Raw genomic sequence first — 26,110 nt, forward strand, 5'->3', positions numbered from 1 at the left:
GGCCTTGAGATGGGGTCCGGGAGGCTTAGCAGGAACTGCTCCGCATGGTAAGACAGGCCGAGAAGCCTTGCAGCTCAAACACGGATTGCAGGTCAGATTCAAACATATAGTGGCTCGATTAATTGCACAACAAGCCAAACTCGCTTTGAATTAAATCGAGCTGAGCCTCTGAATGATGATTCAAGAAAACAAGTCGAGGTTGTGATCACCACCTTCAAAATGGGATATGTGGGTGCCATGACTATTTTATTCCAGCTCGATCGATTTGGCATGCAACCCTGCAGGCAAACAGATACCCAGTAGCATGGCTGCTCGATCCGTCTATGATTAGGTTGACAAACAAGGTATACTTTGTTAGATGGTCGGGTGCAAGATACAGTGGACCGTATCTTGAACTACCTGCATGGCCATGAGACGAAGACGAGAGAGTCGCTGGCCGTAAATAGAACGGCCCATGTCGAAAAGTCAATGTTTGACCAATAACCACAGCAGGGTTGAGGCTAGCTGGCGGAATAGCTTAATGGGGGGTCCAATCATGGGTATTGGTGAGCATCTGCGGCGGTTAAAGACGACGCCATACAAGGGTCTTGGAAAAGCCACCCACGAATCAACTTGTCGAGAATGACTCTGCAGACGCCGGCCGTCTTTGCGGCCATCCTCTCCACCTCTCGAAAACGTGTAATTTCAAGGTTACTCAAGGAAGTCATCAAGGGATGGGAGTCGATACAGCTCTGTTGGTAGTCAGGGATCGGCTTCATGGGTCTGTAGATAAGCGGATCTTGTTGGTTGCTCCTAGATTTGCATTTGGATCTGGGAACATGTGCCTGCAGGTAACATACATTTCAATTTCTGTCTACCAACACTTATTTCTCTGCAACCTTTCCAATCGTATCCACCTCATAGTTCTTGCGAGGTCGGTTATTTCAACACTAACCTAGTGCCATCTACTCCAGCAAGATCCATCGCGACGCGGTAAACGCTCAAGCTGCCGCAAGCGCGCTGGGTCCCACTATTGGACCAGCACTGGATGGCTCTCCTGGCGCCAGCAGATTGAAGGGGACTAGAGGCCAGATGTGATAGTGATAGGCATTGCATGTTGTGCTCGGGCAAGTTTCCGGATGGTGCGGCAAGGGTGTTGATTCCTCCGTTGAAGCGCCAGTGGCTGGCTACCTTTGCTGGCATCGTTCGATGCTTACGCTGATCAAACAGTCTGGGCTCGCGAGGTATAGATAATCTGGTTATCTTCCCCAGTATCTTGAAAGTTGGTGGGGCTTTGAATTGACGCGGAGGCTTTAGCGTGGACAAGAGAGAAGCTGTCCAGAACTTCTGATAAACGTTGGTCTTGCCGTTCGTTGTCGCTTGCTCTTGAGCTTACCCTGTATCTGTCACATGGCCTCGTTTGCCGAGGACTCAACATTCCAAGAACCACATGAACATCAGAGTATCAACTTCAGTTAGACTTGATACACAGTAAATTGTTTTTTATCTGATCAAACTGATCAATGGATGCCAGGTAGTTTGACAATCTACTTGACTGCCCATAGTCCACCCTTGAAACCTCGTCTCGGCATAACTAGCTATCGAAACAATGTTTCGAAACTTTGTCCTTGCCCACGTGCTTCATCACATCTGGCAGGCGATCAGCCGTGTTGCAAACAGCGTTTATATAGTTCATCATTCTGAAACGATGACCATGGTCTTGTGGTCAACTTCCCAAAGAACCTGTGTGGGTCTTACGCGAATTTGCGAGTTTATCGACATACAAAGGTTGCCTCACGAGGCATGGATCGCTCGTGGGAAAAGTCCGATAGGGTTGACAAACAACTTACAGAGTAGTACTTGAGGAAACGGAGATAACGCAACTTATCCGCGTGGTTGCAACACACTTGACATTAACAAATCAGACGTCCACGGAGGATGCGCAATGTTGTCCAACCAACCTATAGTCAAGACAAAAATGCGAAAGCGCCTGTTAAGCATGAAGGGTTCCTGTATTGGGGTATCAGTGCCATTCTAACATTTCATTGGGCAACTGTTTTAGCGCACTGATAGAGGTAATAACTGGGTTAGTAGTGATAAGGAAGTATTCGCACACAATGTTTTATAAGTTAATCTGACCTCTACTAAGATCGAATGAGTAACACATTCAACACATTCATAAGTTAATCTGACTACTCTTTCTAGTCTCATGTGCGAGGTGCAGTTGGCAGGGAACTATCAATATTGAAGTATGCAGACTCAGATTTTAGTCTTGAGGATAGAAAGCGAGATTAGCCCTATGGAAGCCGGCACATATTTCCTTGACTGCTGCTCAACATATATTGTCATTGGTGTTTTTGCATCCACCGGTGAGACACCCTGTGATAAAAGACGTCAGAGCCAGACACTCGGGGTTTCTTGACGGGACTTGATAAAACCCCCCGCCTAACCCTTGCCCTTGTCATACCCAAGATCGACCCCTGCAGCCGTTAATCTGCAGGATGAACCAACACCGGAACTGAGGTATACCTACCAACAACAAATGGCGTGCCCAGGAAAGAATGAGGTCAGAGTTCAGACTCTGTCCAGAACGATATCTGAGCTCAAAACGCCCAAGTGTAATTTTCGATAAAATACCATCACGCAGTCACTCACATTAGTAGCGTTGACAGGTGGGCCAGTTAAACGAGCGGTCCGCACCGCGCTGGGCTCAACAGGGCAAGGGGCACCTTGATTCTGCGGGCGAAGAGTTTCACATCCCTGGACATGGTTCAACTCAGCGGTTAATAACCACTGTTAGTTGGCTGGAAGTCACACCCAGGAGCACCCCTCAATCCTTCTCACCGTTACCATTTGTCGTGTCGTTACCGGACGAGTCTTGACTGGTGCCAGGAATTCCAGCAGTGTGGTGAGGGTATCCCAGCCTCCCTCCCGAGCACTACCTACAGCGACTAGAGCCAACGCCCCCAATATACCCCGACAGGGCCCATCCCGTTGCATTGATTTTGTCGGTTTTCCATTCTTCTCGTTTCCCCATACTCGGTAACCCCATCTTGGCTGTTGGTTGTTGGTTGTGTTGGTTGTGTTGGTTTCGCATCTGCATCCTCTTTATACCCGGCAGATCTTATATCAACTTCATTTTTGGTTTTGTTTCACCACGGTTGTTTGTTTCTTCTTCTTTTCTGTTGGCGCTCAACAACCGTCGAGCTCTTCAAGAGCGCAGCTGTCATTTGGACGGATGAGGCGTGTTGTCGTTGCGGGGTTGAGTCAACATCGTCGAGATGAGGATTGGGTGCTTACAGTTTGCGCCCCAAGTGGGAGATGTTAACAACAATTTGAATCGCGCCGATTCAGTCTTGTCCAAAGCAAACCCAGACGACCTTGATCTTCTTGTTCTGCCCGAGCTGGCCTTCTCTGGTATGGATGGATTATTGCTGACCAGTTCAAACCGCGACCCTTCACTAACCATTTCCAAGGGTACAACTTCAAATCCTTGCAAGATATCGCCCCCTTTCTCGAGTACTCCGGCTCTGGCATCACGTCTCTCTGGGCCAGAACTATTGCTCTAAAGTACAACTGCGTCGTCACTGTTGGATATCCCGAAAAAGTTGACCTTTCTGCGCATTGGCCTGCGAATCCTGAATACTACAACTCCACTATCGTCGTCAACGCAGAAGGCGAGACAATAGCAAATTATCGCAAACAATTTTTATACTACACCGACGAATCATGGGCTTTGGAAGGAAATCAAGGATTCTTCGAGGGATGGATTCCTGGCCTGGGGAACGCTTCAATAGGCATTTGTGAGTTGACCTAATTCTACCATAAGCTCATCGCACTAACAATCTTGTAGGCATGGACCTTAAGTACGCACAAAACCTGTCAACATGATCGAGACTTTGCTGACTTGAACAGTCCATACAAATACGAAGCGCCATGGGACGCATTTGAATTCGCCTTCCATGTTCTGGAAGCAGGCTCAAATGTTGTTATAGTATCTATGGCATGGATGACAAGAGAGGAGCCACGCAAGTTCACACGAATGCCTAATGAACCGGACATGGACACTCTGACATATTGGGTCACCCGTCTTGAGCCTCTAATTCGCCAAGATACAAGAGATGAGATTATTGTCGTCTTCTGTAATCGTTGTGGCAACGAAGATGAAGTTCTCTACGCCGGGACCAGTGCAGTCATTGGCATTTTAGACGGCGAGGTTAGGGTTTATGGTCTTTTGGGGCGAGGCGAGAAAGATCTTCTTGTCGTGGACACGAACGACAAGCCCTACGCCAAGATGGTCCATCGAACTGAACAAGGCCGAGGCTCGTTGACCGAAGTCCGCGGGGTGCTCCAAGATCAAGAACAGGCCAAGCCAGACGAGAGCATCCCAAGTCCCAAACAGGACAACAACGAATCTACCACCGACACTCAAAACACCGATGGACATGAGTCATTCGAACATTTTCGCGAACAAGACATCCATGCGCCACAGCCCAATGTAGCAGCTCACCCGTTCAATCGTGAGCTTCCACTGCGCTCAAGACTTTACCAGGAGCCACAAAATGAGAGACTACAAACATCAGATGCAGCAGTCCCCCAGCAGCTTGATCTTAAAAAATCCCAGTCTATTCGCACTCCTGCATTGGAAATCCTTGGCGTTCCAACCCCGTCCGCACCCAGCCCTACCCCTTTGGCTCTACGACCGCGACTCATAATTCCTGAATCCCCACGGTCTCTAATGCACCAGAGTCCACATGGGTCACCCCCTACTGCTACGTCCATGAGATCAGATAGATCGATCCAGTCGATCGACTCAACAATATCTGGGGCATCAGTCAGCACTGTCCGGTCAAATCATCGTCCTCCAGAGGACAGCACGCCATATCCGGACAGTGCAATCCCTACTGCTCACCCCACAAACTTTTCAAAACTGAGGAGTCAGTTATATGGAAGTGATCTGTCAGTATCGAATGAAAATAGCTACACAAGTCCAATATCAGGCGTGGACCACATGTCTAAAACAGCCCGGTGGCTTTGGGATCCATCAGAGACGGTTGGTGCCACACCTGCTTCAGCAAGTTGGGTTGAAGAGACACCAGTCGGAAGAAAACAAAGAGCATTCCCCTGGACAAACATCAAGACTGAACCGCGGCCTCAGAGCACGGACACGGTCAAAAACAGCAGCCGGCTTGCTACTTTCGTTCACGACTCCAGGGGTTTAGACTCCCACACACCATTAAGCAACACCTCATCAAACTTGACAAACGCTACAATTATCTCGGACTCATCTGCCACCTCTCAAAGAGCCAATACGCCTTCCAACAAGATGAAAACCCAGCTCCAGACTGTGTCTTCTCGCAAGTCTGAGCGCTCCAGTCACTCCAAGGCAAGCGAACGAGCTCGGTCTACTAACAGATACCATCGAGGCACTGCTGGAGACAGCTCACAGCCATCCATGCCAAGATCCCGGCGTTCAAGTTCGCGAACTTCACGGACAAACGAACACCGTCAACAACATGCCGCTAGAGCTTCGATAGATGAGCGACTTAGATCTTCAAGGTCCCGAAGTCGCCATGAATATAACAAATCTTCGGACTCGGCTGTTGACGGGCTCATGATTCCTATTCTTGCTAGCCCCAGCATTCTTCCTGAGAATGAACACAGGCAACACCGATCTATGTCAAGATCAAGTCACGGTCAGCGGAACGATTCCATTGTCAGCTCAAGCAAAGCACCCGGACGAGTTGGACGTTATCATTCTGGATCTGTGACTACTGATAGTGGTTCGATGCCGTCCACTTCACGTACTGCCAGCCGTGGGCGTGCACCAGGACCTCGGACTTTGTCGACAAGTGAACAACCTCGAGAAGCATTCAAGTCACCAATTCGATCGCCATCTACAGACTCTACTCGGAATGCAGTTCTTCATAGTCGTATTGATCATCACGAGTCAAATAGCAGCAGGCAAAGCCGGTCTAGTCGAACTTCTACCAGACATCAGTCGCGTCATCGTTCTCGAGATAACCGAGGAGACCATTTCGAAAGGTTCGAAGCAGTTGTTTGCCCGAATTGTCCTGTTCATGGACGATCCACCTCGAGTGGCGCTCAAAGTGTCCCCCTCCATTTAGCGGTAGATACTTTACACCAACGAGGACATTCCGCTGGCGAAGTTGCCGCGAGTGATGCCAACCCTGGACATGAAATACTTCAACCAATTCAAGGACTTGAAGAATTAGATCTGCTCATGCGATATCGCGAGGATCAGTCAGACTGCGTTCTGACCCCGGCCTCAAATTTCAGCGCAGTTTTTGAGCAGAGCGACCGTAGCTCTTCGGCTGCGACCTGGGATACAAGCTCACCAGAGAGATCACCTGGTACTCCATTATTCTTCAACCCAGCACAGACACCCAGGGCCATGGTGTTTGCTACGGATGATTCAGATATCGAGGCACTGCCAGGTGGTAGTCTTAGTGGCGATGCCGGACCAGCCAAACCGTCAACTGCACCTAAGCAGCCGCCTACAACAGTCGCCGCATAGGTTTAAATGTTCGGTACTGGTTTATATTGACATTTAAGTGCTTTATACGAGCGAGTTATCTTTGTGTCATGCTGTTATCGCATGGTGTTGTTGGCTAAATAGTACAATGGAGGACTGTTGGCAACTTAGATGGGTAGATACAATTACGGCATTTGTCCCATAAATCATGAACTCTATGAAACCTGTGTAGCAGGCTGTAAAATGACTTATTGTCATGTAACTTGATAGCCGCCAGAGTTCATATACGCAATGGAGTTTTATGCTGTGGCTAAAGGAGTAGAACTTGACCAATTGGGTTATGGAAAATGTGATTCGAGATTCAAGACTTTGATGATTTGAGCAACGCTATGTCCCTTCCCCATTCAACGGAAATACGGATGGTAATGTAACCATGGTATGTTGGTGATATCCGTGCAGAAAAACAAAACAGAACCATTCCAGCAAATGAATGTCATCTGCAAGCACTTGTAGACGTGATTTCTCAAGGAACGGGATAACCCTTACCCTGTGCCGCGGGCTAGCATCCCACGGAACTAACAGCCGGGCTGGGTCAGATGAGGGCGCTAGACAGGGGTGAACTCGAGTTGACAGGGGTGAATGATCGATCATTGAGCCTGTAGCCGCTGAGGCTAGTGTGAAAAGACTAGGGGTCCTTGCAGTGAAAGCTCTGTTGGAGGGCTGTAGTCGTGATAGCGATTGTGAGTGGTCGATTCCCCTCATCTACCGGCCTCTCAACACCATCCACCTTGAAGAGTCCACTGATGCCGACCAATCCTGGCGACAAGCAAGCGGCTATCACAGCTCCAGATCCCAAGGATGCAGAGGCTGGGAGGGAACGGTGGGACTTTGGCCCCCAATGAGACATGATATTCAGAGCATTATCCGTGTGTTTTGTCGCTATCCGTATGCGCCTATGCAGCTTCGCGGTGCGGTGCAGTTGATATTGTCTGTCTGTCACCACGCCATTTCAACTCATCACTCGCATCATACACATCGTTCTACTTCTCAAGAGTAATCCCATAGATCTGTAGCCGCGCTCATCACCCCATACTCCACGCCAGGCACAAGAAGCGCCACATCGTAGCCATTGGCACACATCATATGTCACACAGGTCGGCGTTTCTGAATGACCCAGTCTGATATAAGAGCAAAGACTGCGGCCCATCTGTCGTCCGGCCCCCAGCGGCAAACCCTCGTCCTACTACGCGCGCAGGATAAACCTCAGCTTCGCCTATCTTTAGGACTGGACATGTAACACAGAGGACCCATTCCCTCCACCGGGCTCCGTTTTCTTTCACTTTCGCTTCAGATTTTCAGCTGCGGCCCATACAACCATACACAAGGCGACTTGTTTCTGCGACAAACGGCCGACGACAACTCGACCCTAAGCCGGCTTAACTCAAAATGCGTGGGTTAACTTTAATAACAACAGGCTTGAGCCTCCTGTATCCCGCTACCGCCATCCTCGTCGCAGATAATTCACCTTGCGGAACGGTGTGTGGCAACGTCCTTGACTCGACTTCCAGCGACGATGTTGTCTGCCACGAGGGCGATTATAGCAGCGGATCAGGCATTGTGTTTCAGCAATGCGTCACATGCGAACAAAATAGTGACTATAGCACAAAGAACAATCAGACAGATCAGCAGTACTTTCTTTGTAAGTTGACACACTTGCAGCTACCTTATGATCTTTAACGCTGACTTTATCCAGACAACCTGCGTTACGCTGCTTCATATTGCTTATTTGGGATCCCCGATAATAAAGACACCATAGACACCCCATGCTTGACCTCGTGAGTTGTTTCCTCAAGGGTCTAATAGTCATACCGTTGCTAATGACCGAAACAGAAAAGCCTGTGGGCCATTCCGCGACTCCATCATTTACAACAACCTGAGCACAGAGGTTAATGGTTATGATTATTGTGATACTTGGCCCGTTCACGACACGGCCGACTTTGTTGGATGCACTGAATGTCTTCAAGCTGGCGACAATCACTTCATCTCAAACTGTATGTCTGCTGAAGGAACGTCCCTCCAATGGCCCAGTTACTAATCATAATTAGTCATTACTGTTCTTCAAGCTGCATGTGAGCAGAAGCCAAAGCCTGGCACGCTTGTCTCAACAGACGGAAATATATTCTCAACAGAAAATGTCAACATCACCGCGCCAACACCAGTCGCTTCCTTGAACCCAGACTGGCTTGACCAGGGCCCTATAAGCCTAGGTGCCAAAGTAGGCATCGCTGCCGGAGGCGTGGCCTTGATATTATTCACCCTTGGTTTCTGTATCATCTGGCGTGGTAGGAGACGGAGAAGGGCGTTCCTCAGCCAGTTGGAGACTAAGCATGCCAATTCCTGGCCGACTCCGCTTACGATCCCTCGAGAAACACGAGAGACCCGCGACACCCCCCTCAGTCAGAAGCCGTTAAGAAGCTGGGATGAGTCTCCAATCAGTGTCCGGTCTGAGCAACTGTTCCCACCGCATCACGTCTCGCCATATGCTTCGCAGTACAGCAGCCCCGTCAGCGCAACAGAACTCAAGCTCGCCCACTGGCCGGTCATGGCTCCCAATCAGCAGATGACTGCAGCAATGCATAACCAGGCACCGTTCCCACCAATGTTCCCGTCAATGTATCAACCAGATCCAGGCAGTTCACAAATAGGAGTTGCTCTGGGTGGAGACGATTCGTCTGTCAACTCAGGCAACTCCAAGGGCAAGGGACATTCCACGGAGGAGTATGAGATGACACCAGTGGACAACCCACACGCGGGCATAGGCATCTACCAGCCTGAACCCTATCGAACTGGCGAACCCAGTACATCCATCCCGCAGGCAGGATACTTCCCAGAACAGACCTACGGCTATCCAAACCCAGGATATGGATATCGCGATGATCACTACAGGGGACGTAGTCCTTAGAGCCAGTGGTATAAACTGCATCAACAGCACTTTTCATTCCTTTTATTAGCTCGGCGTTGAGGGTTGGAGATACCATGATTATTGATGTGTGATGACTCTGACTGAACAAAACATGTGCATAGCTGCCAGCAGGAGCTTGGCGAAGTATATAGAAACTAATTTTTGAAGCCCTCCTTGACATGGGCAATAGATCTATGTGTTTTATGAAATGTTATGCGCTTCATTACTAAGTTTGACAGCTTACAAAATTTATCAGGCAAGTCTGCAACAAGTGTGGCTGTCAAACTTTGATTGTGGCGTCACAGCGTGAAAAAGGAGGTTGGCATTACCAAAACTGGACTAGTGTCGGATTACCGCCACACACCGGTCGCAGCTTCCTTCCGGTCCCCACAATGAAATCCATCCAGAGAAAAAAAAATTGGAAGCTTCCTTCCAAACCATCACACCGGGCAAGACACTGAGGAAATTTACGACTTCCACCTTCCGTTTCTTCCCTCCTGTCGCAAAAAGCACCTGCCGCGCTTGGCCCGGTATATCACATTGATTCTCCAAAAAGGAAGTCACATTTCACTAAACAGACAAAATGTCCACGGACGTCGCAGTCGTCAAGAAGGTGACAGAGGAGGAGTACATCATCAAGCCCCAGGCTCACACTCCCACCCTCGACACCAGCCAGTGGCCTCTTCTCCTCAAGAACTACGAGAAGCGTGAGTCTCCCTGATGTTTTGATGCGCTTGAAAATCCTTTTCGATGCATTGCCGAGCCTCAATCGCTCGCCTGGTTCCAAGATTCAAGGGCTAACTCGTAATCTTCAAAACTTGCAGTTCTCACTCGCACTGGTCACTTCACTCCCATCCCCAATGGCTGCTCTCCTCTGAAGCGCGACCTCAAGCAGTACATCAGCTCTGGTGTCATTAACCTCGACAAGCCCTCCAACCCTTCCTCTCACGAGGTTGTCGCTTGGGTCAAGCGCATTCTTCGGTACGAAAAATTTGAACTCTACACCATCGCGTCAATCCGCGCGTCGGAATATTTGCTAACGCACACTTTAGATGTGAGAAGACTGGTCACTCTGGTACTCTCGATCCCAAGGTTACCGGTTGCTTGATCGTCTGCATTGACCGCGCTACTCGTCTTGTCAAGTCTCAGCAGGGTGCCGGAAAGGAGTATGTGGCTGTCATCCGCCTTCACGACAAGCTGCCCGGTGGCCAGGCTCAGTTCGCTCGCGCTCTCGAGACCCTCACCGGTGCTCTGTTCCAGCGTCCTCCTCTGATCTCTGCCGTCAAGCGTCAGCTCCGTATCCGAACCATCCACGAGAGCAAGCTCATCGAGTTCGACAACGACCGACACCTCGGTGTCTTCTGGGTCAGCTGTGAGGCTGGTACCTATATCCGAACACTCTGTGTTCACTTGGGTCTCCTTCTCGGTGTCGGTGGCCACATGCAGGAGCTCCGACGTGTTCGCAGTGGTGCCATGGATGAGTCCAAGGGTCTCGTCACTCTCCACGACGTTCTCGACGCTCAGTGGCAGATGGACAACACTCGCGACGAGTCTTACCTCCGCAAGGTCATCTCTCCTCTCGAGACTCTCCTGACCTCTTACAAGCGTCTGGTCGTCAAGGACAGCGCTGTCAACGCTGTCTGCTACGGTGCCAAGCTCATGCTCCCCGGTCTTCTGCGATACGGTATGTTCATCAAACAATTTATTCTGTCGCAAATCGCTAACTGAATTTCAGAGGCTGCCATTGAGCACCATGAGGAGGTTGTCCTCATGACCACCAAGGGTGAGGCCATCGCTCTGGGTATTGCCCAGATGTCCACCGTTGAGATGTCCACCTGTGACCACGGTGTTGTTGCCAAGGTCAAGCGCTGCATCATGGAGCGCGACCTCTACCCCCGCCGATGGGGTCTCGGCCCTGTTGCCCTTGAGAAGAAGAAGCTCAAGGCTGACGGCAAGCTCGACAAGTACGGTCGCCCCAATGATGCTACCCCCGCCAAGTGGAGCTCCGAGTACAAGGACTTCAGCGCCGATGCCTCTGCTGCTGCTGCCGCCGCCGCCGCCCCTGCCACTCCTGCCAAGGCATCTGAGGCTGAGGACACTCCCATGGACGAGGCTGCCTCCCCCGCTGCCGATGACAGCAAGGACAAGAAGCGCAAGAAGCACGATGGTGAGACTGCCGAGGAGAAGGCTGAGAGGAAACGACGCAAGGCCGAGAAGAAGGCCGCCAAGGCTGCTAAGAAGGCTGCCAAGGGTGAGGCCATGGATAGCGACAGCGATTAAGCGATTTACCAAGTGTTTGGTTATAAGCTTGAATCTGAAAGTGGCGGACCTTGATACCCGAGATGTAGGGTCTGTTGGCAAGGAGCGGTCTGCATGCTGTACCATATTCTCGCATATTGTGCCGTTTTTTGCTGTTTGAAATTATGTTTTGGGGATATAATGGCGTTTGGTTCGAAAATCCTGGGAGTAGATGTCAGGCACTCAATGCAAAGGACGATAAAAACTACGGCCTGTCTGTCTCTTGACGGAGAATTTGCTTGGTTCTGTGAATGTATGTGTGTATGTACATATACGATTGTAACATGTTTCACTGCCGTAGCTGGTTCCTGTGACCGGCATGTGTAATGTCCGATGATGTGTGTTTGGAGAGATGGCGACACACAACGCATAATAAAGCGGTCACGTAATCGGGGATTCGCTAATAGCATTGAATTGTTGGATGCGTAGCTGAGGCTCCATCATCTTGAAACGTCTAGAAGCCTGGGCGACGCATGTGTTGTCAGGAAGAAGCAACGGAGCTGAAGCTACTGCATGTATGATGACACATTTTCTGGGTACACGATATAAAATTGAGTTAAGACGAGGTTCCACAAGAAGAAGATTCTGACCAGATCCTGATACGCCAGCTGGCCAGTCCATCTTATGTATGCAGTAACAATCCAACCACTGTCGTGTTAGTCAGGGGACTAGTCTTGGCCCTACGAAACACGAAACATCGGGATCTGGATGGGAAAACATGGAACCAATCAGATTCAAGCAGCACATCTAGGAGTAATCTAGGAGTAGAACAACTGTCCCTGTTTCACCATCAACACAAGAAGTGGCTATCAGGGACGGCTATGGCTTCTCTGGTTCGCTCAGAGTGAGCATAGCGTTGCAATCTAATCGACCAACGCATGACACGGCATGAATGATCGAGGAGGATCCTGGCTTGGGCGTTGTCTGGCAGTGGCTTGGTCCATCTGATATATTGAACCCTGAAATCTCGGTGCGCTAGGGGATTCAGAGTACGGGTCTTAAAATAAAATCTTTCTGAAAAGATGGGCCCGAGAGAACGCATAGCTGAGCGTTTGTGTCATGCTGAGGTTGTATGTACACAATGAGGATCGACTGCTAGAGAAGGGTGACCCATTGCTTGACCTAGGGGTTTTAGGGGGAAATGAAGTATAAAGTCGAGACGAGAGACGTGATTCGTAATGTTTGTCGTGTTATCTGTTGCTCGCTTCCAATTTTCTAATATCAAGCAGTACTGTTAATATCTGTCTTATCAACAGGCTTGGTTAAGAAAAAGAAAGTTTCAAGCAAACAAAAGTCTACCATCTCGGCATATTGCCAACGCATCACCTACACAGCCTTATTATCGTCTCTTTCACAGCAAGGTTTGCTCTTGGCTTTGCATCATACACTTCCTCTTATATGGGCCAGTGACTAAATAACCAACGTCAGAGTCTGTTGATCATTCATCCTTCAGCTGTCTTTGGACCCATTGATCGACGACCCATACGACATCGAGATAAACAGGTACCGAGATTGAGGCTCAGCTGAACAACTTATATAAGTCGTTCCAGACGCCTTGTAAAGAAAGACTTGAACACCGACAGCATGCCTATCATGCCTTCTTTATCGAGGCAAATCATTGTCTGCCTTCTCTCCCTCTCTCTTCTTGACGTCGCCGCAGCCCTACCATCTTCCCCGTCAATAAGACCATACCTACTCCCACCACCCAAGCAGCTCATAGGCAAAAGGTCGGAGTCTTCTCCTTCGATACGACCATACTTGCTGCCACCTCCCAAGCAACTCATCAGCAAGAGGTCGGATAATGAGACAAACTTCATGCCCAGACTTGACGTCAACTTCCCCGACCCATGTCTCCTTCAAGACCAAGACAGTCGCTGGTTATCGTTTGCGACAAGTGGAAATGGACACCATATTCAAATCGCCATGGCTGGCGATCCTTTTGGCGAATGGACTCACCTCGAACAAGATGCTCTTCCAGGAGACGGATGGACGAGCGGCAGAAACTTCTGGGCTCCTGATGTGCGAAAGCTAGCCGACAACTCATACGTCATGTACTTTGCAGGGGAAAACCCCGAAGGCGGTCACTGTATTGGCGTTGCGCGGTCACAAAACAGCACAGGTCCATATGAAATAGATCCTGAACCGTTCGCATGTCCGAAGGACGAAGGTGGAGCGATCGACCCAGCCGGCTTTTACGACAAGACGACTAACAAGCGCTATGTCGTGTACAAAGTTGATGGTAACGCTCTCAAAGGCGGCGCCGGCACTCCGATCCGGCTACAGGAAGTTTCAACCGAAGATGGATCAACAAAGATCGGCGAGCCTGTGGATATCATGCACCGGATCCCTGCAGAGGATGGGCCCCTAGTTGAGGCTCCAAACCTGGTGCACACGAACGATGGCAAATACCTGCTCTTCTTCAGCAGCCACATGTACTCTGATGATGCATACGATGTCAAGTACGCCGTGGCCGAGCAGGTCGAGGGACCCTATGTTCGGGGACCGGCACCATTCCTCAAGACGCCGGCTCTCGGGCTCAAGGGGCCCGGTGGAGGTACAAGTGCTGAAGATGGGGGCTTCTTGGTGTTCCATGCGTGGTGCCAGGAGCGTAGGAGGTGTATGTACGCCATTGGATATGATATTGCCAGAGTGGACAACTCTGCCTAAGTACAGAGTGTGACAAGGACATTGGATAGAAGGGATGGCGTTTAATAACCACGTGGGAATGATTTTTGTGCAATGGTTGGTAATTTCCTCTTTAGATTAGATTAGAGCCTTCAGTTATAGAATGCGAAGTTTGTTCGCTCCAGCATCTCGCCTTTGACCTTTAGTGGTATCGTTTGATGCAAAGACTTTGTGATAATGATGTTGAAGAAGGGTTGATGGAGGCTCAGGCTAGCTACTCTAGGGCGAACCTTCCTGCCCTAAGCGCTGGGGCCTGTGCAACCCCTGAGTTCCTAGTTGTACGTCAGTCGTAACCGCTCCTTCCTTTTCTCTGATTCGCTATGTCGAACAGCCACCATCCCGCCTTCCCCGATACAAGCGAATGAAACTTAAGGAAACCGCCTGCGAACAGACTCTAGCAATGTGTTCCTCAACACCATCACCACCTATCACTTATACCTGAGCATATCCATAGAACTAAGCGCCCGTATCTGTTCTCAGACCTCACCGTTCCTCAATAGCAATTTTCATTCGTCAATGGACCGCTTCCTATCGCGAAGAGGGCATAGTTGGTGACTGTCGTTCATCAACTGCAGTCAAGCGCACAAACGTCGATTGCGGCACGGACAATGTGGCGGCACTTCCATCCGAGAATTGGGTGATTGGGAGTTGCTTCGCGGCAATCAGATCTCTCTATTCCATTTTTTCCCTGTCGTGGTTCTTTGGGGCTGAATCTAACAGGCGGGGAAGGTGATGTCTCCATGCATAGCGTTGCATTTGTAGCTCTTGATCGAGTGATGAAGAGATCAAATTGCTTGTCTGCTTTTCACGCTAGACGTAGTACTTCATATTCGGAAAGCCTGCCCTTCCCCGTCTTTATTGTTATGTTGTTCTTGTTGGCTCTCAGTTTGTGTTTCATCTTCACTTTGTATTTCCATTTCATCCCCTTCTCTCCAATCACTCGTTGGTAGTGCAGGCATCACTCGTTCAATCTGCCATTTCTTATTAGTACACCATCGTGACCTATCTCTTGTATGGTTGTTATCACCAGCATGTTGTAGCAACAACGGTAGTACACACGTCTTTACTACGCTTCTACTTTGTTTGATATCGTTCATTGTCGTCTTCAAAATCCAATACGAGGTGTTTCACAGCTGGTCTGGCCTCCTATATACTCTGATAGTGTTGAAAACATCGACTCGCTTGCCGAAACCGCAAATCTCCTTCGAAACAGTGGCCCGTAACGGCGACCAACATCATCAATCATGTCCTTCATTTCCGCTTTTCTGGCACTCATCTTTTTGTCCTCGGCCACGGCTCTACAAGTTACTCCCAACTCGCCGTGTGCTCAGTTTTGCCATGGTGCTCCCGATTCAAAGTCGAACAAGACCCATGGTGATGAGATTGTCTGTAACGACGATGACTTCAAGAGACAGGTCGAGGGCCAAAAGTTCCAAAGATGCCTGGCCTGCTTACAGGACAGCACCTTTGAACAGGGTGATGAGAATGACCAAGACTGGTTCTTGTGTAAGTTGCCTTCAGTTTCGTTTTTATGTCATCCGCTAATTCTGTGACCAGACAACATGCGATACTCTTTCGACTATTGTATATTTGGTTATCCAAACGCAACCGGAATCTCGTCAGGCCCTTGTGTCACGTCGGAGGCATGTGGACCGATCGAAGATGCTCTGAAGGAGGGCATTACCGAACCTAACGACAGAACAAAGTATGGCTATTGTGACACTGATGGCAAAGCCATGCTTGGAGATTCAGTTGCCAAGTGCCAGGCTTGCGTAAAGGCAGACAGCAGCCAAACAATTATATCAAACTGTAAGCTGCATTCTTGTCCAGTCACCTGCCGCCTCTGACCGTTCATCAGTTCTTATTGCTCTTGAAGCTGGGTGTCAACAGCGTCCCAATCCCAGCACCACTCTCGGGCTCAATGACACTGTCTTCAGCGACAGGTCCATTTCGATTCTCGACCCGTCTGCTTCACTTGCCCCTGGAGATAATCATGAGCTCCCCAACACTTCGATTGCTGCTATTGCAGTCGGGGTAGTTGCCTTCCTCCTTATCACTGCAGGATGTATATTTATGCAATATCGCAAGCGCAAGAAGCTTTCTCCACGCAATCGATGCTCGTCTCTTTCTTTCCGCTGCCAAACACGTCTCACGCCACGAACACCTGGATTCCATGATTTGCCTCCATATATGGATGAAGAGCGGAACATTTCGAAGTCTTCGCTCTGGAGCCCAAGTAGCGTGGCGAGGAGTCCAAAAGAAGGTCACAAACTCGGCATTATCACCACCATTGTCTCAATACCTCACCCGCCGCCTACAAAAGCCCCGTTACACACCCCTTCTCGTGAGGATTCATCACCAGCAGAAAGCGTCTCGAGCTGCTGTAATGCTGTTCTCCTATCCAATGGGACAGTGCAGGGATGCAACACTCCATGTATCGCATCGCCACTTTTCAGTCCCGGACTTTCTATTACAACACCCCGTTCCGGAACCTTTCCACGCGATTGTCACGACAGCAACAATCCCTGGGCGCAGCAACCATCAAGTGGTACTTCCAAAGGTTTCTTGAGAAAGAAGCAGTCAAGAGACTCTCAAGCACCAAGCGAGACACGTAACATTCGAATTGTATTTGATCCACCACCCAAAAAGCCAAGAAAAGGTTGATACGCATCATATTACTCTCCCTCTTTCTTTCTTTTCGTATTTACTTTAGCGATGGCGTTGCGGGCTAAAGGAATCTGCGTTGGTGCAAACCTGCCGATCAAGCTTTAACTGGCGTTTGGGAATATTTGGAATGATGGGCTGGGATACGTACAGATATTCAAAGTGTTGTCTATAAACGAAGTTAGCTTCTAAGATCTAGTGTATAAAAATAAATAACTAAAAGTCTGGCCCCAATAGCATAAAATGGCTTGATTGCTTCACTTCCAAGGCCCCCAGCGACCAATTTGTCTGACCCCGAGGCATAGTAATAAGATGCTCCTTCTAGCCTTGCCGCTCTGGGATGAGATCTTTTGAACCACGGCATTCGTTTATAGATTGGCTTTCTTATCACTAGGACGTTTAACAAATCAAAATGGCTTATTTGAAATGTCACCGGACTCAGTAGTTATCGTGCTTGTGCTAAAGAGGCTATGAGCCATTGATCTACTCGACGTTCCAACCTTCAAATGAGATCTGAAGATGTGGGATATCTACGTAGATGCTGCGGTCAGATTTGACAACGACGAAGCTTGGGGAACATGCGTTTGGATCAAATGTCGCATACAGAAGCTATATCGACATCGCTGAGAGGGCCGCTAGTAACAAGCTAAAGCCCAGAAGAGCATTCGATAAGGTATCTGACGGCGATAACGACCTCCACTATCATGTACTTCACTTCCCAAGAGAATATGTGGCAATTGTCTGCATTAACCTCGAGAAAATGGAGACGAAAAGCCCAAAGGTCTAATAATAGATGAGTATATGCACCTCATCTGAGTCGAAGAAAGGAGTTTTCATGCTTGTGACAACTCGGCTTGTCAGGAGCCCAATCGCCCTGTCTCTGGACCTTTGGCCTTAACCTCCGGGGCAATAGTGGTGTTTGTCATATCGCCGTGAAAATGACTGGCAAGACAGTCCGGGTCTAAAGTAAGGTCAAACAGCCGCCAAACCCAAGGAATGGGAGAGACTGGATGCAGGAAATGATGATTTCCGTAAAGGATGCTCGAAGCCGAGACCCAAAGAAAGCCATCTACAAGGCTAGTAGGGGTTGTGCGTGAAGCGACGAGTCTCTGCGTGTCGATGCTTCCGACAACAAACTACAGAACTAGAGAGAGATAATACTATACTACTAGTATCGAACGAATACAGCTTCTAGACCCCACTAAGCCTTGGTACTGGAAGCTTTCTCACCAAGACAAGTCTTCGTTAATAGGATTGTCTTGTCTTCAAGTAGGTGTTGTGGGATACCATGCTGTCATGGTCAATCGAGCTAAGTAAGATTTTATTTGTCGATGTGTATCGTACCATGAGAAAATGCCGGAAACATCGCAGTTGATCATCAGGTGGAACCAAAAGACGGCTACCCACTACTGAAGCGAATATTGGTGGATCATAAATATGAGTCGATGTCTGATAATGGTAGTCATGGTATGATTTCTGTCTTGGACGAGCTGGGCCAAGCTGTCGGTTATGCATATGATAACACTGATAGACCTTGCATTCGGCCCCTGTTACCGAGTCCCGTAAAACTGTCGGAATGCCCCTGTGCCAATGGATTCCTCGAAGACGTTGTATTCGGTGACAGTGTTGTTGCCCTCGGTTGGAAAAGGGCTTCTCGTCCGATGATATGCGTGTTACAGTTTCCAAATCGAGCTTAACCAACAGTTTGATAACTAAGAGGAAGGCTAATATTACTATTTCTTAGATTAAAAAAGCAAGAGTGACGACTTGGCAAGCGGGAGGTGGTGTGTTCCTGCCTGCCTATTTCTGTATGTTGTTGCTGCGTGTTGGTCTTGCCTGCGCCTGCCCAATTGAAAGTGACAGTGAATCGTTGCTCGATTAAAAGAAGCTTAAATTAAGCTGCATCGAAGGATGTTTCTAGCGCGGGGACGTTAGGCTGCTTTAGGAAGGTGGCTGTTTTGCGGGGAGAGAGGTGGTCTCGTGTAGGGAAACCATGTTTCTTATTACGACCTGGGCGGATAAGAAATTGTATCGAAAGAAGGGATTAGAGTTGGAAGAGTTAAATTGTAAAACAGATATATCTCTGATATTCAGTGACCCAGTCAATCTGTGCTCTAGGTAGGCTGTGTTAAACAAGCTGCATTCGCTATAAACTGATAAACTGATAAAGGATCGAGCACTAATAGTCAATTATTTACCTATCTACCTATTTTCGTATCTAGCCGCCTCTTATCACACACACATCTTCCATTTGTCCCAAGTAATCGCCGAACCATGGCCAACCTAAAAAACGTTAGAACAACCAAAAACAATAAACTTCCATAGCTACCATGTATCGCTGCAACTTATCTTTTCCGTCTTTATCATGCCCAGACTTACAAAAGTTCTCATCGACCGCCGCCAAGATTTGGAGCAATGAGCCATCCATAGGGAGCCAACACCAATGTCAACCTCTCCCATGCTTGCAGCACTATCTTGGCGCGCCTGTTATCACGGGACTGAGAACCAACTGGCTAATCAGGGACGAGTCTCAGCTTCTCCAGAAGCATGTATCTTGGCACCGTCTACTTTTGATGCAACATCGTCGGGGGTCATATCCTAACTAGGACTTCTCAGATAAGGAATGTCCGTTCTGCCAAGCCTGAGGGATTGGTCCCTCGACAACATCGACACTTTTTTGGGGTGCCAGAAAACCTAAGGCAGTGTGGTACAGTTTGTGAATGTACATACATTGTCGGAACATGGTGATGCTAAACCTTACAAGAATTCAGCTGCAAGACATGTGCACTTGGCAGGTTCAAAACACTTAGACACTACACTGTCCCTCTTGCCCTCCCTCTTGCCCAGACGCGAATACCAAAATCTCCGAGCGCCAGCAAGCCACGAAAAGCTAAAACAAACTACTAAAGAACTTTTCCCCGTTGCCAAGTAAAAGGTGAGACTTGTATAGGTATTTCCAAAAGTTCGTCCTGTCTCCATGCTGGTAATTGTAAAGCTGCATCCCATTCGCCTCCCTTGACCACTATACCACCAAACTCATGGTCTTCACTATCAAAGCTGCATAGTCAGCTCTTGGCAGTCCGAGGGATGAATCCACCCCGGTCTTGAGGCTCCTGGTATCAAACCTTTTACAGTAGGTAGCTAACAGGACCTTCTCTTTTCATTCCCATCCTTGCGCCAGAGGTACATCCTCCTGACCCCAAGGATGCACAATCTGCATGCCCGAGTCCCATGTCTCGTCAGATCTGGCGTCTTGGCCCAACCCTGTGTGCAGACCTTTGCCTTCGCGTCGATCGCTGAATGTTACCCAGCCAGAATGTTGTACTGCGCGAGGTCGAAAGTGGTAGCTCCGTCCGACGGTTGGAAACTGTATAAAGGTCGCGTCCCCATGGCAGGTGTTCCCCTCTTCTTGACTGTCTAATTCGTGTCAGATTATACCATTCCTTTGCGGTCCATCACAGATCAGCAAATCTTCCACAATGGCGCCTACCGGAGACGCTATGGGCGAGACCGTTGCTGCGGCCGGCCTCCACGCTGAGATGGTTGACGAGAAGCGAGCCTCTGTTGCCGCTGAGAGGAGATCCTCTGTGGTCACCGACCCCCAGGCTCCTGCTGCTGCTGTGTCTTCTGGTGGTGTCACCGCAGATGGGCAGTTTCCCACTCCTGAGGAGATGCAAAGCTTGAGACGCATTGCCAACAAGATTCCTATGAAGCTCTTTAGTATCGCATTCATAGAACTCTGTGAACGCTTTTCTTACTATGGATGCACCGTAGTTTGTAAGTTTTACTCAACCCTCAACACTCAATCTCAGTCATCTAACTTGTATAAGTCACAAACTTCATCCAGCAGCCTCTCCCCCCTGGTTCCACCACCGGTGCCGACGATGAGCAGCCTGGTGCCCTTGGAATGGGCCAGCGAGCCTCGACCGGTATCACTACCTTCAACCAGTTCTGGCAGTACCTGATGCCCCTTCTCGGAGCCTATCTAGCTGATCAGTACTGGGGCCGTTACAAGACCATCAGCTATGCTCTGGTAGTCGACATCATCGGTCATCTTATCCTCATCGTCTCCGCTGTCCCTGGTGTCATTCAGAGCGACGGTGCTCTCGGTGCCATGATCGTTGCTATTATTGTCATTGGTTTCGGTACCGGTGGTTTCAAGCCTAATGTCAATCCTCTTATCGTCGAACAGCTTGGTGAGCAATACATGCACGTCAAGACTCTCAAGTCTGGTGAGCGTGTTATCATCGATCCTGCCGTCACTATTGAGCGCGTTTACATGTGGTTTTACTGGGCTATCAATATTGGTGCCCTGGTCGGTCAGGTCACTATGGTTTTCGCCGAGAAGTATGTCGGTTTCTGGCTATCATACACCCTTCCTACCTTCATGCTGTGCATTTGCCCTATCATCTTATTCTTTAACCGCAAGAACTATGAACGACGACCTCCTGGTGGTTCCGTTCTGGGACCTGCTATGAAGACCTTCTTCCTTGCTCAAAAGGGCCGCTGGAGCATTAACCCCTTCCAGACATGGAAGAACATGCACACTGGTGACTTTTGGGAGAACGTCAAGCCATCTCGCTTCAGTCATGAGAACCGCCCTAAGTGGATGACTTTCGACGATGCTTGGGTTGATGAGCTTCGTCGTGGATTTAACGCTTGTGCCGTATTCTGCTGGTACCCCATCTTTTGGCTTTGCTACAATCAGAGTATGTACCCTCCCCTATATAATGCCTCACACATGAGACATTGTGAATGTTTTGAATAAGCCTTGTCAAAACTAACAATCATAATAGTCAATAACAACCTGATCTCTCAGGCCGCTCTCATGCAGCGTCACGGTGTTCCTAACGATATTCTCTCCAACCTCAACCCCTTCGCCCTCTTGATCTTTATTCCTCTCAACGATCGCCTAATCTACCCTGCTCTCCGAAAGGCTGGTATCCGCTTTACTCCCATTAAGAAGATCACGGCAGGTTTTTTCACTGGAGCCGCCGCCATGATCTGGGCTGCTGTTGTTCAACATTACATCTACCAAAAGTCTGAGTGTGGCATGCGAGCATCTGGTGAAGACTGCCCTGTCGTCGAGATCAACGTCTGGGCCCAGACCGGCGCTTACGTTCTCATTGCTTTATCCGAAGTGTTTGCCTCCATCACTTCTCTTGAGTACGCCTTCTCCAAGGCTCCCAAGAACATGCGTTCCATGGTCCAGGCCGTTGCTCTCTTCATGACTGCTTTCTCAGCTGCTCTTGGACAAGCCCTGGTTGGTCTTGCTGCCGATCCTCTCCTTGTTTGGAACTACGGTGTTGTTGCCATCCTCGCTGTGATTGCTGGAACTTGCTTCTGGTTCCAGTTCAAGGACTTGGATATTATCGAGGATGAGCTTAACGCTCTCCCTGAGGGTCAAGCAGGTACCAAGCTCGACGAGGAGTCTCCTATGGATGAGAAGCGGGTTGACGGATAAGAGGTTGCTGCTTGAAAGAACGAACCAGAATTGTCTATCTGTATTAGTTTTTAGTCTCGATACCCCTTGAATATTTGCCAAAGTCACTTAGTTTTAGTTGAAGAAGAGACTTATGGGATTAATATATTCATCCACGATTTACTACATTTATCTATATTCAGGTTTTCCCCATGTCGTTAGGTCCACCACAATGATTGAACAACGGGACAACTGGAGATCATCGCCTTTTCGAGACTTAACTGACAAGCATATCAATAAAATCGACACATTTATGCTGGAAAGTCTGAGCTACCATGATACGCTGACATACTATGACCATCTATGAACCAAGTTTACTCAATTGTTTATGTCCGGGAGCGCCCGTTGGCCCGAGATCCTGGAACAAGTACATCGCATTAATACCATATAGTAGGCAGTATGGATACTTGGACCAAGCCTTGGACTAGGACATTGGGATGAAGGTTGGGTTTGGGCGGGTGTATTGTTCTTAGGCATGACTCCTGTATTTATGAATAATTCGAATGATGATATCCTGTCTCATGGAACGAAATCACCAAGTCTATATTTCCCTCTACTCATTCTTTTCCCACATTTGGAACTCATACTTTGTCCCTGCCTCCTCTTGACCACCTTCGTCAATCTCCTCGCCCGTCCACTCCTGCAAGTCCTCTCTCGACTTCCTCTCCCACTTGCCACCCTTCAGGTCCACGGGGAAGAACGTATCGCAGTCAAAATCCCGTTCAATGCTGGTGAGCAGGATGCGTCGCGCCTCGGGCAGCTTGAGTGCAGCATCGTAGATCTGGGCACCGCCAATGACAAAGACACGGTTGATGTCGCGGCGAGCACGAGCGTACTGCAGCGCGAGCTCAAGAGACTGGACTCTGACGGGCTCTGTGGGTTCAACTATCTCGGGGAAGTTTAAAGGTGCGAAACGGCTTATGACGATATTGAGACGGTCTTTTAGAGGTCGGAATTTGGTGGGGATTGAGTCCCAGGTTTTACGGCCCATTATGACTGCATTGAGCGATGGTGAAGGGGCCTGAGAGTTTGTTAGTACAGGTTTTTTGTATTTTCTTATTCAAACCATGTGGGAGAATTGGTCTGGGGCGTGTTTGGGCAGAGGGAAATAAGTGATTGCAGTTGTACCTGTGGTGGCAGTCTTGTCGTCACACGTGCAAAGTACTTCATTTCTTTGCGCAAGCCTTGCCAGGGCATTCCTCCTTGGGCGCCGATGCCCATATTACGAGTCGCAGCGACTATGAGGGTGAGTTCGAGAGACTGCATTTTTTCAGTGTGGTGTTTGTTTGTGAATACAGCCCGCAAGGTATCAAATATGCATTTTTACTTTTTCATATAGCTATATCTACGTTTTAGTGTTTTAATAAAAAATAGTATAAAAAGTTAAATAAATAGTTACTATTAAATATATAAATTTTAAAGATAAAATTATATTTTACTTACTATTAAATCTATTGCTAAATAGATTTAAAAAAGAGAAAGAATATAGTATTTTTATTATTATATAAGATAATATAAGTAAAGATCTATTAAATCGATTTATACACGGGATCCACAGTAGCGATATACTGGCCACACACTTAATCCCTAAGGGCTATACCTAGCTAAAAGTAAAAGAGGTGAGTTTGATTGAGCTACTACTAAATTATTATTCCTTGTTCGCCAAACAGCCTTACTACCTTGGGTATTTCCAGGAAATAACAGGCTCATTTGCTTCTAGAAAAAGTAGAAAGGGAATGCAGATACTTACGGCAACTTTCCGTGAAAGTAACTTTGGCTAGTCATGATGATCCACTTGAAAATGGAGGCAATTGCATCATGCTGGGTCATTCATTCTCCATATATCCCCGAATTTAGCAATCATGAATTCGGAAAGAGTATATTTCTCGACTTTTATAAACCAATCTCTCTCATAAATTGCTCATCCATTGTCATTCAGAATACTCATTCGTCTACCAGAACCGAGATAAAGTCACTGCAAACCACATTCATCATGGCTCAGAACGTCCCCGACAACTACATCCCCAAGTACGCTCAGCAGGACGAGTGGGAGGACAAGGAGCTCCAAAAATTCGCAATTGAGTTCTATCGCATCTCAGACAAGCCAGAAGAGAACCAACGCTGGGTCGATTCCTTCTGCGAGGACGCACGTGTTCAAATTGGCGCTGACAAGGCGCGTGGCACAAATGGTTAGTTGAAACAATCTCGGATGCGTTCGTCTCAATCTGTTGAGAAATGTTGAGCTGATGAATCAATTTATCTAGACCTGGCACAGTTCCGAACGCGGATGTGGAAACTAGTCAAGGAGAGAAAGCACACGGTCCTCAAGGTCTTCCCTGGACGTTTCCCAGACTCGGAACCCAGCGAGAGCGAAGTGATGATCCTCGGTGAGGTTGGCGTGACTACGACAGACGGACGACTCAAACAAGCTGCATGGTCAGCCCACGCGGTTGTGAAGAAAGTCGATGGAGCCTGGAAATTCAAGGAGTACCGAGTTTGGTTGCAGGATGAGGGCCTTCTATGAAAGAGAGACGCAATCGACCGAAACGAACAAAAGTGAATTTGTGCATAATAAATAGCCTCTAGTCGCGTTGATGAATAGCAAGCAATACGAAACAGCAAAACAAAACAAACCAATACAATCGGGAAGCTACCGACCTACTCACCGTTCACATCCCGATACGTCATCCCAGCCAGGTCGGTCTGTGGGAGTGTGGGACAAGATGGAAATTGCGGGGAGAGACAAATGCCGAAGTATACCGTTATCGTTATCTCTATCGTTATCGAATGAATTGAGCACGCCGATTAAAGGACAAGTCTCACAGGGGGAGGTTCGGGATGGATGAGCCTAATAACAACACCCCCAGTGCGGTTGACTCACTCATCTCGCTGCATTTATTAGTTAGTAGCCCGGTAGCCCGACCTCGGGCTGTTGCTTCGCCTGAAATGAATAAGCTAAGCTAAACAATCAAGGTTCACCGTCCCTTGCTTTAATACCACGATGCCGTGTCCTAAATCTGTACAATCAACGTGCCCGTCCCCTGGTGATGATAGGAGAGGCACGCTTAGCACGGCCACATGCTGATGGCGTAGCTGGTATGGTCAGGTGAGAGAATCATGTGGCTAGGGGGTCAACCAGATGCTGGAACAGGAACCAACAAGGATACAACCGGCAATACCAAGTTATGAATGGATGGTTTATGCTCAGATCGAGAGGAGGTGAGATCAGTCGTCATCAGTTTCCTCAAGGTACCCGAGGTCGTGGATAAACCTGTTATCATGGCGAATGGGGGATGACAACGTATCGATAACGAGTTGTATGTATGTAGGTATGTAATCCGGTCTAGGATGGGTTGTCAAGTTCCGGATTCGATCTGATTTGATACAACCATCTTTCTTTCATTCCCTATCCCTTTCTCGGGTCCTAGTTATGGTCAGCCAGCGCATGAACCTACTATAACCCCGCGTCCCAGAGGACAAGAGTACCAAGGAATGGATGACAAGTCAGTCTGCAGCCATTCAAACGGTACGAAAAAGAAACAAT

The 26,110-nt window shown here is 48.6% G+C and overlaps 9 protein-coding genes across 9 annotated transcripts, besides 2 other annotated features; 7 read left to right on the forward strand and 2 right to left on the reverse strand.

Moving 5' to 3' along the window:
* Window positions 1-533: 533 nt before the first annotated feature.
* Window positions 534-1,182, reverse strand: FPSE_03177 (uncharacterized protein; the record flags this gene model as incomplete). Its single annotated transcript, XM_009256296.1, has 2 exons — window positions 534-810; window positions 935-1,182. The coding sequence occupies 2 exons, from the start codon at window positions 1,180-1,182 to the stop codon at window positions 534-536; spliced, it is 525 nt and encodes a 174-aa protein (XP_009254571.1).
* A 2,078-nt stretch (window positions 1,183-3,260) lies between these two features.
* Window positions 3,261-6,517, forward strand: FPSE_03176 (uncharacterized protein; the record flags this gene model as incomplete). The annotated part of the gene is made up of 4 exons (XM_009256295.1): window positions 3,261-3,396; window positions 3,456-3,782; window positions 3,833-3,845; window positions 3,895-6,517. The coding sequence occupies 4 exons, from the start codon at window positions 3,261-3,263 to the stop codon at window positions 6,515-6,517; spliced, it is 3,099 nt and encodes a 1,032-aa protein (XP_009254570.1).
* A 1,404-nt stretch (window positions 6,518-7,921) lies between these two features.
* FPSE_03175 (uncharacterized protein) lies at window positions 7,922-9,437 on the forward strand (the record flags this gene model as incomplete). Its single annotated transcript, XM_009256294.1, has 4 exons — window positions 7,922-8,174; window positions 8,229-8,310; window positions 8,366-8,526; window positions 8,581-9,437. 4 exons carry the CDS (start codon window positions 7,922-7,924, stop codon window positions 9,435-9,437), a joined length of 1,353 nt encoding a protein of 450 aa, XP_009254569.1.
* A 583-nt stretch (window positions 9,438-10,020) lies between these two features.
* FPSE_03174 (uncharacterized protein) lies at window positions 10,021-11,717 on the forward strand (the record flags this gene model as incomplete). Its single annotated transcript, XM_009256293.1, has 4 exons — window positions 10,021-10,144; window positions 10,262-10,418; window positions 10,490-11,121; window positions 11,173-11,717. The coding sequence occupies 4 exons, from the start codon at window positions 10,021-10,023 to the stop codon at window positions 11,715-11,717; spliced, it is 1,458 nt and encodes a 485-aa protein (XP_009254568.1).
* Window positions 11,462-11,513: a microsatellite.
* Window positions 11,718-13,328: 1,611 nt separating the features above from the next.
* On the forward strand, window positions 13,329-14,402 carry FPSE_03173 (uncharacterized protein; the record flags this gene model as incomplete). Its single annotated transcript, XM_009256292.1, has 1 exon — window positions 13,329-14,402. One exon carries the CDS (start codon window positions 13,329-13,331, stop codon window positions 14,400-14,402), a length of 1,074 nt encoding a protein of 357 aa, XP_009254567.1.
* A 1,262-nt stretch (window positions 14,403-15,664) lies between these two features.
* Window positions 15,665-17,084, forward strand: FPSE_03172 (uncharacterized protein; the record flags this gene model as incomplete). Its single annotated transcript, XM_009256291.1, has 3 exons — window positions 15,665-15,926; window positions 15,978-16,229; window positions 16,279-17,084. The coding sequence occupies 3 exons, from the start codon at window positions 15,665-15,667 to the stop codon at window positions 17,082-17,084; spliced, it is 1,320 nt and encodes a 439-aa protein (XP_009254566.1).
* Window positions 17,085-20,563: 3,479 nt separating this feature from the next.
* On the forward strand, window positions 20,564-22,548 carry FPSE_03171 (uncharacterized protein; the record flags this gene model as incomplete). The annotated part of the gene is made up of 3 exons (XM_009256290.1): window positions 20,564-20,861; window positions 20,915-21,793; window positions 21,881-22,548. 3 exons carry the CDS (start codon window positions 20,564-20,566, stop codon window positions 22,546-22,548), a joined length of 1,845 nt encoding a protein of 614 aa, XP_009254565.1.
* A 571-nt stretch (window positions 22,549-23,119) lies between these two features.
* FPSE_03170 (uncharacterized protein) lies at window positions 23,120-23,832 on the reverse strand (the record flags this gene model as incomplete). The annotated part of the gene is made up of 2 exons (XM_009256289.1): window positions 23,120-23,587; window positions 23,695-23,832. 2 exons carry the CDS (start codon window positions 23,830-23,832, stop codon window positions 23,120-23,122), a joined length of 606 nt encoding a protein of 201 aa, XP_009254564.1.
* A 92-nt stretch (window positions 23,833-23,924) lies between these two features.
* Window positions 23,925-24,084: a repeat region.
* Window positions 24,085-24,559: 475 nt separating this feature from the next.
* Window positions 24,560-25,090, forward strand: FPSE_03169 (uncharacterized protein; the record flags this gene model as incomplete). The annotated part of the gene is made up of 2 exons (XM_009256288.1): window positions 24,560-24,755; window positions 24,831-25,090. The coding sequence occupies 2 exons, from the start codon at window positions 24,560-24,562 to the stop codon at window positions 25,088-25,090; spliced, it is 456 nt and encodes a 151-aa protein (XP_009254563.1).
* Between the last annotated feature and the right edge of the window lie 1,020 nt (window positions 25,091-26,110).

This window comes from Fusarium pseudograminearum, chromosome 4, assembly GCF_000303195.2.
Source record: "Fusarium pseudograminearum CS3096 chromosome 4, whole genome shotgun sequence".
NCBI lineage: Eukaryota > Fungi > Ascomycota > Sordariomycetes > Hypocreales > Nectriaceae > Fusarium > Fusarium pseudograminearum.